Source organism: Capra hircus, chromosome 2 (genome assembly GCF_001704415.2).
Source record: "Capra hircus breed San Clemente chromosome 2, ASM170441v1, whole genome shotgun sequence".
NCBI classification, from domain to species: domain Eukaryota; kingdom Metazoa; phylum Chordata; class Mammalia; order Artiodactyla; family Bovidae; genus Capra; species Capra hircus.
The window spans coordinates 44,958,637-44,975,623 of record NC_030809.1 but is presented as its reverse complement, the minus strand read 5'-3'; the positions used below and the strand labels follow the sequence as shown (position 1 = coordinate 44,975,623).

The 16,987-nt window shown below is 34.2% G+C and overlaps 1 protein-coding gene across 1 annotated transcript in view; it reads left to right on the top strand.

Moving 5' to 3' along the window:
* BMPR2 (bone morphogenetic protein receptor type 2) overlaps positions 1-16,987 on the top strand; it is a 156,491-nt gene that overhangs the window by 76,018 nt on the left and 63,486 nt on the right. Inside the window, exons 2-3 of the mRNA XM_013971139.2 lie at positions 13,676-13,846; positions 15,330-15,500. Coding sequence (XP_013826593.1) covers positions 13,676-13,846; positions 15,330-15,500 — 342 coding nt within the window. The remainder of the gene's footprint in view (positions 1-13,675; positions 13,847-15,329; positions 15,501-16,987) is intronic.

The following is a 16,987-nucleotide window of genomic DNA, read 5'->3' as shown; positions in this document are numbered from 1 at the left end:
TCTGAAATGCAGTATTTGAATGCAATCTCAAAAACAACAAATCTGTTCATTTTCCAAGGCAAACCATTCAATATCATGGTAATCCAAGTCTATGCCCCAACCAGTAACGCTGAAGAAGCTGAAGTTGAACAGTTCATTGAAGACCTGTAAGACCTTTTAGACCTAACACCCCCCCTCAAAAAGATAAAAGACCTAGCATAGCCATTAATAAATAAAAATATTTTTAAAAATAGATGTGGTACCACAAAATTCAAGAGGTCTGGAATGATACCCCGAAAAGCTGTCACAGAAGAAAGTGGAAGAATTGCTGATATAGATTGTACTGAATTTGGGAATCATGGGTTCATAATATAACTGTCATTTTCAAAACAAGGGAAAGGAATGAAAACAGTTATTGAGACAGTATTCTTTTTCTGATCTGAAGAAAAGACTGTACTCTTTATATTGAAAGGATTATCTGAGTATCAATAAATGTATAATGAAAAGAGAACGATACTTAGACTCATGCTAATAAATTTATTGAATTAAAGAGAAAAAAACAAGCAGTTAATTAGTCCACCAACTTCCTAGGTTGGTGAAAAGGAACTATTAAAATCAAGCTTCATCTTTGAAAATCTGACATTCACTATGAACAGTTTTGACATAAAAATGATGCTTCCAGGATTCAGGGGAAGGAAGAAAATATGAGAATTTGAAATCAGAAGCAACAATTCATTTGGCTGAGAATAAGAATTGACTGCAGTTGACTACCTAATGGTAAAGCAAAGAAAAAGATTTCTTTTGCATCCTCTTAGTTATTTGGCAAGCATATTCACATAATGTGGATTCATTGTCTGTATTATACTTGTTTCCTTATATGTCAGAAATCATACTATCAGTTCCCTTTGTACCTCCCTAGTGTGGGAATGGGATTGCATTTTGGAAGGGATGATTCTTTTGCCTGCAGAGCTGTTTTGCATACTGCTGAATATTTAGCAGCCCTGGCCACTGACTTTAAAGCCACCAAAAACCCCCCAATCATTCTGACAACCAAAAGAAAACAAAATATACCTCTTTAACCTGTCTCCAAATTGCTACCCTCCCACCACAGGCCATCCTGCCCAAAGTAGGAACGACTATTAATCTGTTGATTTGTATTCAGAGTGTTAACTTGCCTGGAGGATCCCATGAACAGAGAAGCCTGGCAGGCTACAATCCATGGGGTCACAAGAGTTGGACACAACTTAGCAACTAAACCACCACCACCACCACTTAAAATAACTGGTGGTTTTTCTTAAAATGCAGCTATTTCAGTAATTCCATCTTTTACCCAATTTTTCATTGTGCCATTCCAATGCCTATCTCCCATCCTTTTTTTTGTAAGAGACTTAGTTTTTAGAGCACTTTTAGCTTTGCAGCAAAATTGCCTGGAAAGTATAGAATTTCCACATACCTGCCTCCCCTCCCCCAACCCAGACTCCTTCATTATCAGAATCAGATGAGCAAGTTCCTCTGTATTCATGGCTTTTCTCTTGAGTAGTTGTATTTTTTCACTTTTCCTTCATCTATTGATATGATCATATGAATTTTCTTCTTTATTGTATTGATGTGATAGATTACATTAATTGATTTTTGGATTTCAAACTAACCTACACCCAGGATACATTCCCCCATTAAAAAAATTTTCCCCAAATGCTCAGCTGTAGATTGGCCTGGTGGGTCTTAGCCTTCTATGTTCAAAACTCTGTCAAGGTATTTTACTTTTATGCATTGTTTTAGTTTACTCCAGTTTTGGACTATTAACCCCTAAGTTCTTCTCAGTGCTCTAGTTCTATGAACCATATCTAGACTATTTAAGCTATCATTGCCAAAAAGCCCAACTTTTAAAGCTTAAGCAGTTTTTTGTTATGAAATATTTTAAACACATTAACACTCAGAGAGAAGTGACTGAATACCAAGATTTAATAAGTGTGAACGTTTTGTTATGCTTGTACTGTGTTTTCAAAATGGGTGTGTGCATAAATCACATTAGTTAAAACTCCACTCCCTAATTTCATCCCGTTTTCTGCTTCCCAAAACTAATGCTTTCTTGAGTTGGAATGAATCTGCTTTTCTCCCCATGTACCTATAGTTTTAGTACATCAGGTATACATTGATAAGCTGGAGTATTATTTTGGGTTATTTAACTTTGGAGATTCTCTGAGTTTGGTTCCAGAATACCACCAAAAAAGTAAGTCATGTAACTTTCTTGTTTTCCTAATACATGTATAAGTTATGTCTAAAAAAAGAAGTACACACCTTAATTGAAAAATACTTTATTGCTAAAAAATGCTAACCATCATCTGAACTTTTAGCAGATCATAATCTTTGTAGTAGAGTGTTTCTTCCAGGTTGATTGCTGCTGACTGATTAAGGTGGTGATTCCTGGAATAGGTGACTATGATAATTTAAAAAATAAGAGTAAGAAAGTTTGCTGCATCACTTGACTCTTCCTTTCACAAACAAACTTCTTTGTTACATGTGGTGCTTTTTGATAGCAATTTACCCACAATAGAACTCTTCAAAAGTGGAGCCAATCCTCTGAAACCCAGGTGTTGGTTTATCAACTAAGTTTATGTAATGTTCTGAATCCTTTGTTCCAATCTCCTGTTAATGTTAAAATTTTTGACCTCTTTCCATGAATCACAAATGTTTTTAATGGCATCCAGAATGGTGAATCCTTTCCAGAGGTTTTAAATTGACTTTGTGCATATCTGTCAGAGAGATCACTATTTATGCCAGTATTCCCTTACAAAATGTATTTCTTAAATAAGACTTGAAAGTTGAAATGTTGCTTTGATCTTTGGTCTGCAGAATGGATGTTGCGTTAGCAGGCATGGAAACAGCATTAATCTCTTTGTACATCACCTTAAGAGCTCTTGGGTAACCAGGTGCACTGTAAGTGAGCTGTAATGTGTTGAAAGGATTCTTATTTCTGAGCAGTAGGTCCAAACAGTGGGCTTAAGATACTCAGTAAACCATGTTGTAAACAGATGTACTGTCATCCAGGCTTTGTTGTTCCATTTATAGAGCACAGGCAAAGTAGATTTAGCATAATTCTTAAGAGCCACAGGATTTTCAGAATGGTAAATGAACACTGGCTTCAACGTCAAGTCACCAGCTGTATTAACTCCCAACAAGAGAGTCAGCCTGTCCTTTGAAGCTTTGAAGACTGCAATTGACTTCTCTAGCTCAAAGTCTTAGGTGGCATTTTCTTTCAACATAGGTCTGTTTCATCGTCTATCTGCATTAAAAATATCTGTTGTTTAGTGTAGCCACCTTCCTTAACTACTAATATCTTAGCTAGATCTCCTGAGTAACTTGCTATAGCCTCTACATTGGTACTTGCTACTTCACTGCACTTTTATGTTAAGAAGATGACTTCTTTCCTTAAATCTTATGAACCAACTTCTGCTCACTTCAAACTCTTCTTCTGCAGCTTCTTCACCTCTGTCAGCCTTCATGAAATTGAAGAGATTTGGGGTTAATTTACTTTTCTTCTTGTAATGTGGAGACATGCCTTTTTAGAATTCAAATTGGAATTTAAAAAGGAATTAATATTTAATCTACTAACATTCAAAAATTATCTGCACCAAATTATTTTTAAGGTTTAGTTTTAAATTTCCTTAAGTTAAATTTTCTCTTTTGGTTATGCAGTTCTGTGAAGTTTGACAAGTACATAATCATGTTAACTACCACCCCAATTAAGATACAGAACATTTCTACCCCTTAGAAATACTCTTTCAGTACCACCATAATCAGTTACTCCTTCCTTCTCCCATCGGGGCTCTGGTAACCAGTAATCTCACTCCATTCCTGTAATTTTACCTTTCTAGAATGTCATGTAATGCATCAAATAGTATACAGCTTTTTCAGTCTGGCTACTTTCATTTAGAATCATGTATTTGAAATTCATTCATGTTCTTTCTCATGTCAATAGTTCATTCCTTTTTTGTTACAGAGGAGTTTTTGTTTATCTGGTTTTCAGTTGAGGTACTTTTGGGTTATAAATAGTTTTATGTGACTATAAGTAAAATCACTATAAGCATTCACATAAAGATTTTTGTATGAACACAGATTTTCATTACATTTGTATCAGTATCTGTAGGTATCAGGGAATGGGACTGCTAAGTTAATTGGTAAGTATATGTCCCATCTGTGTCAGTACCCTGGTCAGTACTTGATACTGTCCAGAGTTTTTTGTTTTGTTGTTTTTAAATTTTAGTCATTCTAATAGGTGTACAATAGTATTTCACTGTAGTTAAAATTTTTTCATTCATGGTTTTAAGAAAGATGAGTTATAATTGACATGCAATATTATATTTCAGGTGTACAACATAGTGAATCGGTATTTTTTATACGTTATGAAATGATCACATGATAAATCCAGCTACTACCTGTCACCGTACTGCAATATTACTGCAATTACTGCAATATTTTAATCTGTAATCCCTATAGTGTATATTATAGCACCATGATATGTTTATTTTACAATTATACGTTTATACCTCTTAATCTCCTTTACCTAGATATTCCACCCCACCATCCTCCATCCTTCTGGAAACCACCAATTTGTTATCTGTATCTATGGGGCTGTTGCTGTTTTGTTCTGTTTATCTCTTCGCTTATTCCACATGTGAAAAGTGGAATCACATGGTATATCTCTTATTCCACTTAGTGTAATACCCTCTAAATCCACTTAGTGTGATACCCTCTAAATCCATGCATGTTGTTCCAGTTAGCAAGATTTCATTCTTTTTTTTATATCTAAGTAATATTCCATTGTGTATATATAAACCATATCTTATTTTTCTTGTATATCCATTGTGTGTATATAAATATCACATCCAAGTTGACGGATACTTAAATTGCTTCCATATATAAATAATGACACAGTAAACCTAGGGGTACTTATAGTTTTTCAAAATAGTGTTTTCATTTTCTTCAGATAAACAGAAGTTGAATTGCTATCTCGTATGGTAGTTCTGTTTGTAATTTTTTGAGGAACCTCCCTACTATTTCCTGTAGTGACTGCACCAATTTATATTCCCACTATGTACAATGGTTTCCTTTTCTCCACATCTTCATCAATACTTGTTCTTTGTTGTCTTTTTGAGAATAGTCTGACAGGTGTGAGGTGTCTTTCTCATTGGGGTTATGATTTGCGTTTTCCTGACTACTGATGTGTAGCATCTTTTCATGTGCCTGTTTGCTATCTGTATGTCTTTGAAAAAAATATCTATTCAGGTCTTCTGCCCATTTTAAAAAATTAATTTACCTGGAGGCTAATTACTTTACAACATTGTGATGGTTTTTGCCATACATTGACATGAATCAGCCATAGATGTACATGTGCCCATTTTTAAATTGTGGTGTTTGGGGTTTTTGAGGGAGTGAGGCGTATTGAGTTGAATGTTGTTGATCAGTTGCTAAGTCGTGTCCAACTCTTTGACCCTGTGGATTGCACTGTCAGGCTTTTCCTGTCTTTCACCATCTCCCTGAGTTTGCTCAAACTCATGTTCATTGAGTCAGTTATTCTCTGTTGTCCCTTATCCTCCTGCCTTCAGTCTTTCCCAGCATCAGAGTCTTTTCTAATGAGTCGACCCTTTGCGTCAGGTGGCCAGAGTTTTGGAGCTTCAGCTTCAGCATCAGTCCTTCCAGTGAATGTTCAGGGTTGATTTCTTTTAGGATTGACTCTGATCTCCTTGCTGTACAAGGGACTCTCAAGTCTTCTCTAGCACTACAGTTTGAAAGCACCAATTCTTCAGTGTTCAGCCTTCTTTGTGGTCCAACTCTCACATCCATATATGATTGCTGGAAAAACCATAGCTTTGACTATATGGACCTTTGTTGGCAAAGTGATGTCTCTGCTTTTTAATGTGCTGTCTAGGTTTGTCATAGCTTTTCTTGCAAGGTGCAAGTGTCTTTTAATTTCATTAAATTAATGCGATTTAATTGCAGACACCATCTGCAATTATTTTGGAGCCCCAGGAGTCTGTCACTGTTTCCATTTTTTCCCCCATCTATTTGCCATGCAATGATGGGACTGGATGCCGTGATCTTCCTTTTTGAATGCTGAGTTTAAGTCAGCTTTTTCAATCTCCTCTTTCACCTTCATCAAGAGGCTCTTCAGTTCCTCTTCTTTCTACCATTAATATGGTATCATCTGCATGTCTGAGATTGTTGATATTTCTCCTGGCAACCTTGATTCCAGCTTGTGATTCATCCAGCCTGCTGTTTCACATGATGTACTCTGCATATAAGTTAAATAAGCAGGGTGACAGTTTACAGCCTTGATGTAATTCTTTCCCTGTTTTAAACCAGTCCATTGTTCCATGTCTGGTTCTAACTCTTGCTTCTTGACTTGCATACAGGTTTCTCAGGAGGCAGGTAAGGTGATCTGGTAGTCCCATCTCTTTAAGAAGTTTTCACAGTTTCTTATGAGGTGAATGAGTTCATTATATACCTTGGATGTCAGCTCCTTATTGGAGTTACAAATATCTTCTCCCATTAAGTAGGTTGATTTTTCATTCTGTTGATGGTTTCCTTTGCTGTGCGAAAGCTTTTTAGTTTGGTATTATCCCATTTGACTATTTCTGCTTTTGTTTCCCTTGCCTGAGGAGACATACCCAAAAAATATTATTAAGATTAATGCCTGAAAGCTTACTGCCTATGATTTCTTCTGAGAGTTCTATAGTTTTAATCTTAGATTTAATTCTGTATCCCCTTTTGAGTTTGTTTTTTTGTATGACGTAAAAAAGTGGTCCAATTTCATTCTTTTGCATGTCATTGTCTAGTTTTCCAGCACCATTTATTTAAGAGACTGTATCCATTGAATATTCTTGCCTCCTTTGGCTTATATTGATTGAGCATATAAAGCCTGGGTTTGTTTCTGGGCTTGCTGTTCTGTTCTATTGATCTCTGTATCTCTTTTTGTGCCAGTATCATACTGTTTAGATTATTATACTTTTGTAGTAGACTTTGAAATTAGGGAATGTGTTACTTCCAGCTTTGTTCTTTTTCAAGATTGTTTTGTTTATTGAGGCATTTTGTGTTTCTATGTAGATTTAGAATTATTTATTCTAGTTCTGTGAAAAATACTATTGTTATTTTGATAGGAATTGCGTAGAATCTGTAGGTTGCTTGGTAGGATGGACATTTTGATAATACTAATTCTTCCAATTTATGAGCACTGATAAATGGATTTCTTTGCATTTTTTTACATCATCTTTAAGACGCTGAACATTTTCTGAGTACGTGTCTTTCACTTCCTTGGTTAAATTTATCCCAAGGCATTTTACTTGTTTTGATGCAATTGTGAATGGGATTGTTTTCTTCATTTTTCTGTTTGTTTGCTCATAGTGTGTAGAAGTGCTGCAAATTTCAGTCTGTTATTATTGTGTCCTGCAACTTTACTGAATTCATTCACTAGTTCTCATAGGTTTTGGGTTTTGGTGGAATCTTTAGGGTTTTCTATATATAATATATCATCTTCAAATAGTGACAATTTTACTTCTTTCTTTACATTTTGGATGCTTTCTATTTTATTTTCTTGCCTAATTGCTTTGATTAGGACTGTGAATACAGTGTTGAAGTGTCAAGTAGGCATCCTTGTCTTAGTTCCTGATATTAAAGGAAAAGGTTTCAGCTTTTCACCATTGAGTATTTTGTTAGTTGTGATTTGTCATGTATGGGCTTAATTATGTTGAGGTGCATTCATTCTATATCTACTTTGGTGAAAGTTTTTGTCTTAAATGGATATTGACTTTTATCATTCATTGCAGTTTTAATTTGAATTTTCATGTTAGAGTCACATTCTTTTAATGTGAAAATTTATTTGCCATGTGTCTGTTTTTAATGTAGGAAAAGGAAGTAAAGATGGATGGATCAGTGTTATTCTTGTATTTTTAGGGAAAGCTGACCAGCAGAGGCTTCCACATTAAAGGGCTCTGGGTGTCCAGGCATCAAGGGAAAGAGCTTTGCTGTGTTTATTGGACCTTGTTACAAAGAACTAGGCTTCCTTTAAACATCAGCATCCCCAAACTGGAATCTTTCATCTTAAAGAATTTGTGCCATAAGTACCTTGTATTTATATATATAATATATATATAATATATATATATAAAGAGTATTCTATACGAATGGTTCTTTAAACCAAGATCCCATAGCACAACCCAGAGTGTCAAGTTTTTTTTTTGCTGATGTCATACTTTATTTTTCTAGGACTTTAATCTTATTTTACTCTAAACAAAAATCCTGATAGAATTGAACATATATACAAATGTTCATAACAGTTTTATTTCTAATAGCCAAAAAACCCTGAAAACTGCCCCATAAGCTTCATAAGATGATAAATTAAACAGATTGTACATCTCATCTACATCATGAAATGCTACTACATAAAAAGTAATTAACTATTGATTTGTGCAGCAAATTGGGTGAACCTCAAGGAATTTTTGCTCAGTGAAAAGTCAGTCTCTAAAGTATATGTACTATATGAACACCTGTGAAATATCAATCATTGAGTTGGAGAGCAGGTTAGTGGTTACTATTGATTCGGAATGGGGGACGAAGGGATCATGATTTTAAAGGGTTAACATGAGAGTGAAAATACGGTTGAATGTTTGGATTGCGATAGTATATGACAAAATTGCTTAAATTTTTTCTCACACAGATAAGTACATGTATTACTGATAAAATATGATTAAACTCTGGATTATGCTAATATCGATCTCTTGGTTTTGTTACTACTGTATAGTGATTGTGTGGTTGGGATGTTTGCATTGATGAGAGAGGTATTGGACTACTCTCTATTTTTCTTGTCTTTTCTACACTGGACTAGCATAAGTTTTATTCAGTGGCCAAAGAATGGAGAAGTGGGAACCTAGTTTGTGAATCAAATTCTCTTCCCTATATTTCTTTTCAGTTACCTATGGATAGATTGGTATTTAAAAGTAAAAAATCTAACATAAAAATCATTCAGAAAGTTTTGTTTTTGAAACATATAAGTAATCATGAATATATTTTCATGAAAGGTCAAATAATATGATCGTATTTGTTTGTTTGTTTTTTAAGGGCAAATAGTTAACAGTTTCACTTCCCAGGTGATGCAGTGGTAAAAAATCTGTCTGTCAATGTAGGAGACACAGGTTTGAGTCCCTGGAGAAGATCTCCTGGAGGAAGAAATGGCAACCCGCTTCCAAGATTCTTGCCTGGAAAATTCCATGGACAGAGGAGCTTGTTGGGCTATACAGTCCATGGGGTTGCAAAGAATCGGACATGACTGAGTACACAGAGAGTTAATATTTTCAGTACAGCCTTTTTTTCCTTTCTTTTCTTCCCTCATAAAAGCAAGTAGGTAGTATTTTTCAGTGTAAGCATAATGATGCTGATTTATGTCTGTAATGACAGTTAACTGATGCTGACATGATGAAACTATGCCATACCTTTATACCTTGCATTCTTGATAGTGTTACGTCGCAGAGTGGGAAATATAAGACAGCTGAGTATTCCAGACATGCCACACCTGTTCCTGGAAATTAAATGCTGCATATGATTAGCAAATGCAGATCCCAGAAAGCTTATATAAACAGAAAATATTTACTTTATTTTCAGTTTTATATATATATGAAGCAAAATAGTATATGTTATCTCTATACTAATACTATCTTAATTGCTTCATTTATAGTTTCATGGTGAAAGGACTGGATGATCATTGCCTAGATATATAATCTTTGAGTGGGAATATGATATTGAGTATAATTCATGTAGATATGAAAACTGCCCTTAACACTGTTGGGGACTTATGGTATACAAAATGAGTTTTGTAAGCCTAATCTGACTCTGGGAACAAGTGAAGTCACCTTCCTGCTTGGTGGAGAAGATATGTATGTTAAATTGATAAAATATAGTACCACATAATGGTAAAGCAGAGCATCAAAAATGGCATCCTGGATATTGTGTATATTATGTGTAAAGGCCTGCAAAGCCCTTAGCATATTTGTGTGGTGGAAAGTGAAGAATGGAGAAGTGGCATGAATGGCAAGATTGAGTCCTAGGGCTGAATTACCCATTAGGCACAGTAAGCATAGAGTCCAGGACCCATAGTATTTTTGTAGGCCCATGAAAATGTTTTAATTTGTTTTAGAATCAGAAGTAAGAAAATGAAATTTATTGTTGAAGAAAATGTTCTGATATTTAGTACTAATGTTTTTCTCCCAGTGCAATTATCAAGTATACTTTTCTTTTTTTTAATGTTTTATAAAGTATACTTTTTAATGGAGGAAAGGTCCCATGAGAACAAAAGTTCCTAGGGCCCACAAAATTGGTCATGTTCCTATTGGGTCTTAATTATAAATGGGCTTCAATGCTAAATGAAGTGCTTGAATTTCATTCTAGCAACTTCAGGGAGCTAATAGATTTTAAGCATGGTCCACTTTATCTTTTACGAAGATATCTCTGTTAGTAGTTCGGATGTGACTATTTGCATTTTAACATAGTTATGTTAATAAAAATTGTTTTAGTGCTTATTACAACCAAATATCACCTCTTTAAAATGAGGAGAACAACTTTTAAAAGACTCATGTCTAATCACAGTACTTGGTTAAGGATGTCTCTTAAGAGAGCTAATTGACTATATTCAACTGATCAAGATTTGCCAAGCTGTTGATAAATTTAAAAAAACACATGTAAATAATTAGGTCTTTGTATGTGACAGTATAATGCTAGGCTAGACTCTCTCGTAATACTTTTTATTTCATGCCTTCTTTGCCTACACGATTTATGAAGGATCCAAAACTTTCTATAGAGATACTGCTGAAACATTCCAACAAATAGCATTTAAAAAGCTATAAGCACTCTTTTATGAAACGGATTTTTCTTTGATTTGAGCAAAAGGTGGTTTGCTAGACATCTTTATTTTATATGGTAATTTGCTGAATCAAAATTTGAAAGAGTTATTCTTAAAATAGCAAAGTATATTTTCCCTATACTAATTAGACTTTTTTATTTAGGCTGTACTAGGTCATTAGTGCTGCGTGCGGGCTTTCCTTAGTTGTAGTGAGCAGGGCCTGTTCTTCGTTGGGAGTTTCTCATTGTGGTGGTTCTCTGTTGTGGAGCATGGGCTGTAGAGCTTGTGGGCTTCAGTAGTTGCATCAGATGGGTGCAGTAGTTGAGGCTTCTGGGCTTATCTGCTCCAGGACATGTGGGATCTTCCTGGACCAGGGATCAAACTCGTGTCCTGTGCATTGGCAGGTGGATTCTTAATCACTAAACCACCAGGGGAGTCCAGGCTGAAGTAATTTTAAGAAAAAAATCAGTGAAAACTGAGAGACAATAAAGGTATGATTCATTGTACCTACATTTGTACCTTTATTGCTTTGATGATATTGGGGTGAAGAGAGAGGGAAACAGAGAGGAGATCGGCTTTGTTTATTGTCTTTCTCCATAAGGAGTCTTCTAGGTTTCATTCATTGAATTATTTAATAATGGCACTAAAATTTTATGCCATTACGCTCATGCCTTTTGCTGCTTTTCTATTCTAAAAGAAATCCAAGAAGAGGAAAAATTTTTATTTTGTGTCATTTCATGATAATATTCGTTTTCTTTTTATTTTTAAATTAAATAAGGCATTTTCTTCTACTTCCAGGTATGGTTAGATCCCTATTCATTAACTCAATATTCAGTACAAAATTCTAGACAAAATGGATAAGAACAAAAGAAAAGGAGAAAAAATAGACTATCTTGGTTGTGAAAAAATAGAGATGTTTAGTTTATAAATTTATTCTGACCTTTCTAACAATAATGACAAAATTTCTAACAATAATGACAAAAAGGGAATCAGAGTGGGTTATATAATTTCAGCAAGTGGTAGTAGCTAAGGAGCCTTTAACTTTAATCAAGAAACGGGGATAGGGAGTTAAAATAGGCATGCTTTTTTTAAAGATCTATATTACAGAATTTTCTTTTTAGTTTGCATCTTTTAAGTATCAGTCTCTCTGCTGTATGTACTTTATATGTAGAGATTTATTTTGATCTTAATAATTTGTGAAAGTTTGCAAATTAGGGTATTTATATCTAAGGAAATACTCATATTAAATATGCAAGATAATATAAATGTTTGTCATTAAAGGAATTTGAATATGTGACTATTTATGATAAAATATGGTAGAATTATAATCAGGCTAATGTCCTAAGATTAGTTTTTATGAAAAAATGTACTGTATTTTCTGGCCATTTATTTGGTATTAGTGGATATCTTCTAGAAGACTGCCTGAAGTAATTTTTAATTGTGGAAATTACTTTTTTTTTTAAGTAATTACTCTCTGTCTCCAAGTAAACTTTAAGATGCTTGAGGGGTGGAACTCTATGTTATCTACTTATAAATCCCCTAGTTACTTAGCCCAGTACTTTGAATGTGGTCTGTTGTAGTAAATATGGCAGGTCTGTGTTTCTGAATGGACTTGAGCCCATAGTTGTTGGTCTTTGCTTTCTTTTCTAGGGTTTGGACCTACTTTAGTATGAGAAACATTATTTTAATAGATCAGCTGTAGTGCTAACATGTGCTTCCCAGGTGGTGCAGTGGTAAAGAATTCACCTGTCAATGCAGGAGACACGGATTTGATTCCTGGGTTAGGAAGATCCCCCTGGAGTAGGAAATGGCAACCTACTCCAGTATTAATTGCCTAGAAAATTCCATGGACAGAAGAGCCTGGCTACTAGCTAGTCAAACCATTAGGAATGTCTGCTTTATGAAACCAAATAAAGATCAGCCATTGCTTTTGATGACCATTTACTTCTTTGGTAGTCTCAGCAGTGTTGGTAAATGTTTGTTAGCTGATAAATTATGTGGCAAATGTGCTGAGATTGGTTAAATCGATTATGTATATGGAGAAAGATTGACTGGCATTGAAAATACATTCGGGTAACCTTTAGTATAAGGGATTATTAAGCATCTCTTTTTCTGGCTATTTTATTGATATTTTTAATAATGGAAAATCATTTTCTTTTTGACCACTGATAGGCTTAATATTTAAAAACAGGTTTATTAAGGTATAATTTATATAATAGCATGAAATTCACTCATTTTAAGTGAAGAGTTACTTTTTTTCTGATAAATTTTACAAAGCTGTGCGAACATTACCACATGTAATTTTGGAATAGTCCAGATAAAAATCATGTATCCATTTGCAGTCAGTCCTCATCCTTAGTTTAATATGGCTAATGATATTAGGTTTAGCATTTTACAGGTTGGTGTAAAATATGGTAGAGGGGGATACTGTAGAATTTCCAAAAATTATTCAGCCTTCTAGGTTTGTTGATTTCTTTATTTTTAATTTTTAATAATTTAGAGCATGGACATTTTTCTGATATTTGTTAATTCAGACATTAATATTCCATAGAGTGATGAGAATAATCTTTATAAGAGGATATTGGCTTTTGAGAAATGTGTGTTCAGTAAGTTTGCTTCTTGTTTGGAAGTTAACAAACTAATAGAAAATATTACTAAGTATGTACAAAATTTCTCAGTTACCCACACCTTGTTAGGAATTTAGTAGGGAAATTTAAAGTGGCTTTCAAAAAGACTATAAAGGCTCTTGTAATAATTTTTTGCAAAGATTATCGTATAACGAATTTGTCATTTTTTCCTTTGTTTTAGCTTCTCAGAATCAAGAACGTCTCTGTGCATTTAAAGATCCATATCAACAAGACCTTGGGATAGGTGAAAGTAGAATCTCTCATGAAAACGGAACAATATTATGCTCAAAAGGTAGCACCTGCTATGGCCTTTGGGAGAAATCAAAAGGGGACATCAATCTGGTAAAACAAGGCAAGTGATACTTTTCTTACCTGAAATAACTGTTTCATACAATTGAAGATTATCTAAAACGGGCATGGAGATAGCTTATAACACCGTCTGCAGGAGAACAGTAAATTTAAAAGTATGTATTCATGTATGTATTCACAAACAAGCTCCAAATTTACAAAGGGTAATTAATTTTTAGCTTATTTTAATAGTATGTTATTACAGTGTTAATAATATAATAACTTTCTATGAAGTTTAGAAAATACAGAAAACTGTAAGAGAAATAAATGTCTACAATTCCATACCTATAAAAATTTTTTTAAACTACATTGGTTTATTCCCTTCAGGAGTGCATTTGTACTCCTATGTTATATGTTTGTGTAATTTTTTTTCCAAATTATGGTAATACTATATAAAAAATTTAATATACAGTTTTCCCATTTTAAATTATATCATGGATATTTTCCTGTCTTTAAATATTCTTTGAGAACACCTTCAACATCTATATGGTATTTCATTGTATACATGTATCTCAGTTTACTTACACATTACTGTTTTGTTGGACATTATATTGTTTTCCGGTTTTCATTGTAATATAATGCTTCAGTGAATATCTTTGAACATAATTCTTTGTATGTCGAATACACCTTTTAAAAAAAATTTTTATTTATGACTGCATTGAGTTTCCTTGGCAGTGCATGGGCTTTTCTCTCGTTTCAGTCAGCTGGGGCTCCCGCTCACTGTTGTAGTGCGTTGGGCTTCTCATCGCAGTGGCTTCTGTTGTGGAGTATGGACTCAGAGAGCACAGGTTCAGTAGTTGTGGCTCATGTGCTTAGTTGCTCGTGTCATGCAGGATCGTCCCGGATCAGGGATCAAACCTGTGTCTCCTGCATTGGCAGTCAGATTCTTTACCAACTGAGCCACCAGGGAAGCCCCAGAACAGACTTCTTTTTTTTTAAACACCAAAAATATTTTGTATTGGTATATAGCTGATTAACAATGTTGTGGTAGTTTCAGGTGAACAGCAGAAGGACTTAGCCATACATATGGAATAGACTTCTTGAAGTACAATTTTTAGATTATCAAACATGAATATTTTAAAGGCTCTTCGTAAAAACTACCATGTAACTTTCTAGAAATGTTGCATATGTTTGCAACAGCACTGTATGAGAGTATTACTGAATCCTTGTTATCATTATATATCATTATTTTAAAAGCCAGAACAATTTAATAGATGAAAAAGTATTCTTATAGATGTTTTAATAATAATTCTTCGATTAATTATGAAGTGAAAGATTTTATTAATGGCTTTTTCCGCCCACAAAATGCCTTTTTATGCTCTGCCTTTTTCTGTTATTTAAAAAAAATGTGGTTTCCTTTTGGTTTGCAAGAGAGTTATATGACTTATTTGTACTCCATCACATTGTTTGCAATTTGCTTGTTGTTTTCCTTTTAGTTCTTTCTAATCCTAGACTCCTAACTTGTTTACATTAAACTCTACTTGTAGGATGTTGGTCTCACATTGGTGATCCCCAGGAGTGTCACTATGAAGAATGTGTAGTAACTACCACCCCACCCTCAATTCAGAATGGAACATACCGGTTCTGCTGCTGTAGCACAGACTTGTGTAATGTCAACTTTACTGAGAATTTTCCACCTCCAGACACAACACCACTCAGTAAGTAAAGTAACATAATTTTTCCTGAAAATTCCTTTCTACAAAGATTTTCAGAATTTAAAATATTATAAAAATATTCAAGTTTGGCCAAAGTAAGAGAGAGAGTTCCAGCATTATGAGAGTACACCTAGCTAATGGCTGAAATTGATAAAAGGTATACCAGGATTTCCAAGATATGAATCAAAATATAATACTTTTTAACTATATTTTGAAGGGAGTGACAATATTAAGAATACAACATGCGTGCCTACTTTTTACCCAGCACTCCCATTTGTGGGAAATTGATCTTTGAAGACATACCCCCAACAGTATTAAATGCATACGCATAAACTATCCGTTGCAGTATTGTGTGTAACTGCATAGTATTGAAACCACATAAAAGCCTAAGAATAGAAGATTGATTGAAATCCACTATGGTACATACGTGTAATGGAGTACTGACAGCTATATTTGGAGGTAATGTTAGGTGTGTAATAAGCTTATACAATATGCTATCTTTTATGTAAAACAAAGCTTATCATTACATGAAGAAGTGAAGAAAGAATAAACCAGAAAACAGTGAAGTTGGTTACTTACAAGGCTTGGAGGGAATGGAGCAAAAAGGATACAGGGAAAAAGAGTCCTCTGAGCATAGCTTTATATTATGCATGTAGTTTTGAATTTTGGAATCATGTTGCTAATCTCTGTGTGTAAAAGTATAACTAAATCATTAAGGATGGGAAGGGGGTGCAATTCCAAACTCAAAGCAAATGAGCCCAGTTGTATTTCACATAAACATTGTAATCACACTTAAGGGAAAATGAAAGAACTAACCACTTTACTAAAACGGTATTTGACTGTATATATTCTTTTATGCAAGATGTGATGTAAGTGATAGTGGGGGTAGTTGCAAATAAATACCAATCTCTTGAGAAGATTTTATTTTCACTAGTGTGGACAAAGCAGTTCTGAAATTGTAGATATATTTGTTTTATGGGATTAAGAAAATGTATATAGGTGTTGATATTCTTGAGGGCCCTTGTTCTCACTGAAGGAAATAAGGAAACATAGTTATAGATGTGGAAATAAAAGAGAATCCTATGTGAATAGATTGTAGTTCAAAATATCATTAGGGACATATTCCTTTAAAAATATCCACATATATGTGTTACATGCATTTATATGAAGCTGTGTGTGTATGTGTATTTCTATGTGTATACATACCTACCTACCTAAATATATTTCTTACCTTTGTTTGTTGACAAGAATAAGAAACAAAAGCACTCCAGTAACTATGGGTGTACATAACACACAGTTTTAGTTTCTACTATGACTCCTCAGAATTCCAAACTGAAAGCAAATGAAGCCACTTGTATTTCACATAAACATTTCTCAACAAGGAGAGCAAACCAGTCAATCCTAAAGAAAATCAGTCCTGAATATTCATTGGAAGGACTGATGCTGAAGCTGAAGCTCCAGTACTTTGGCCACCTGATTCAAAGAACTGA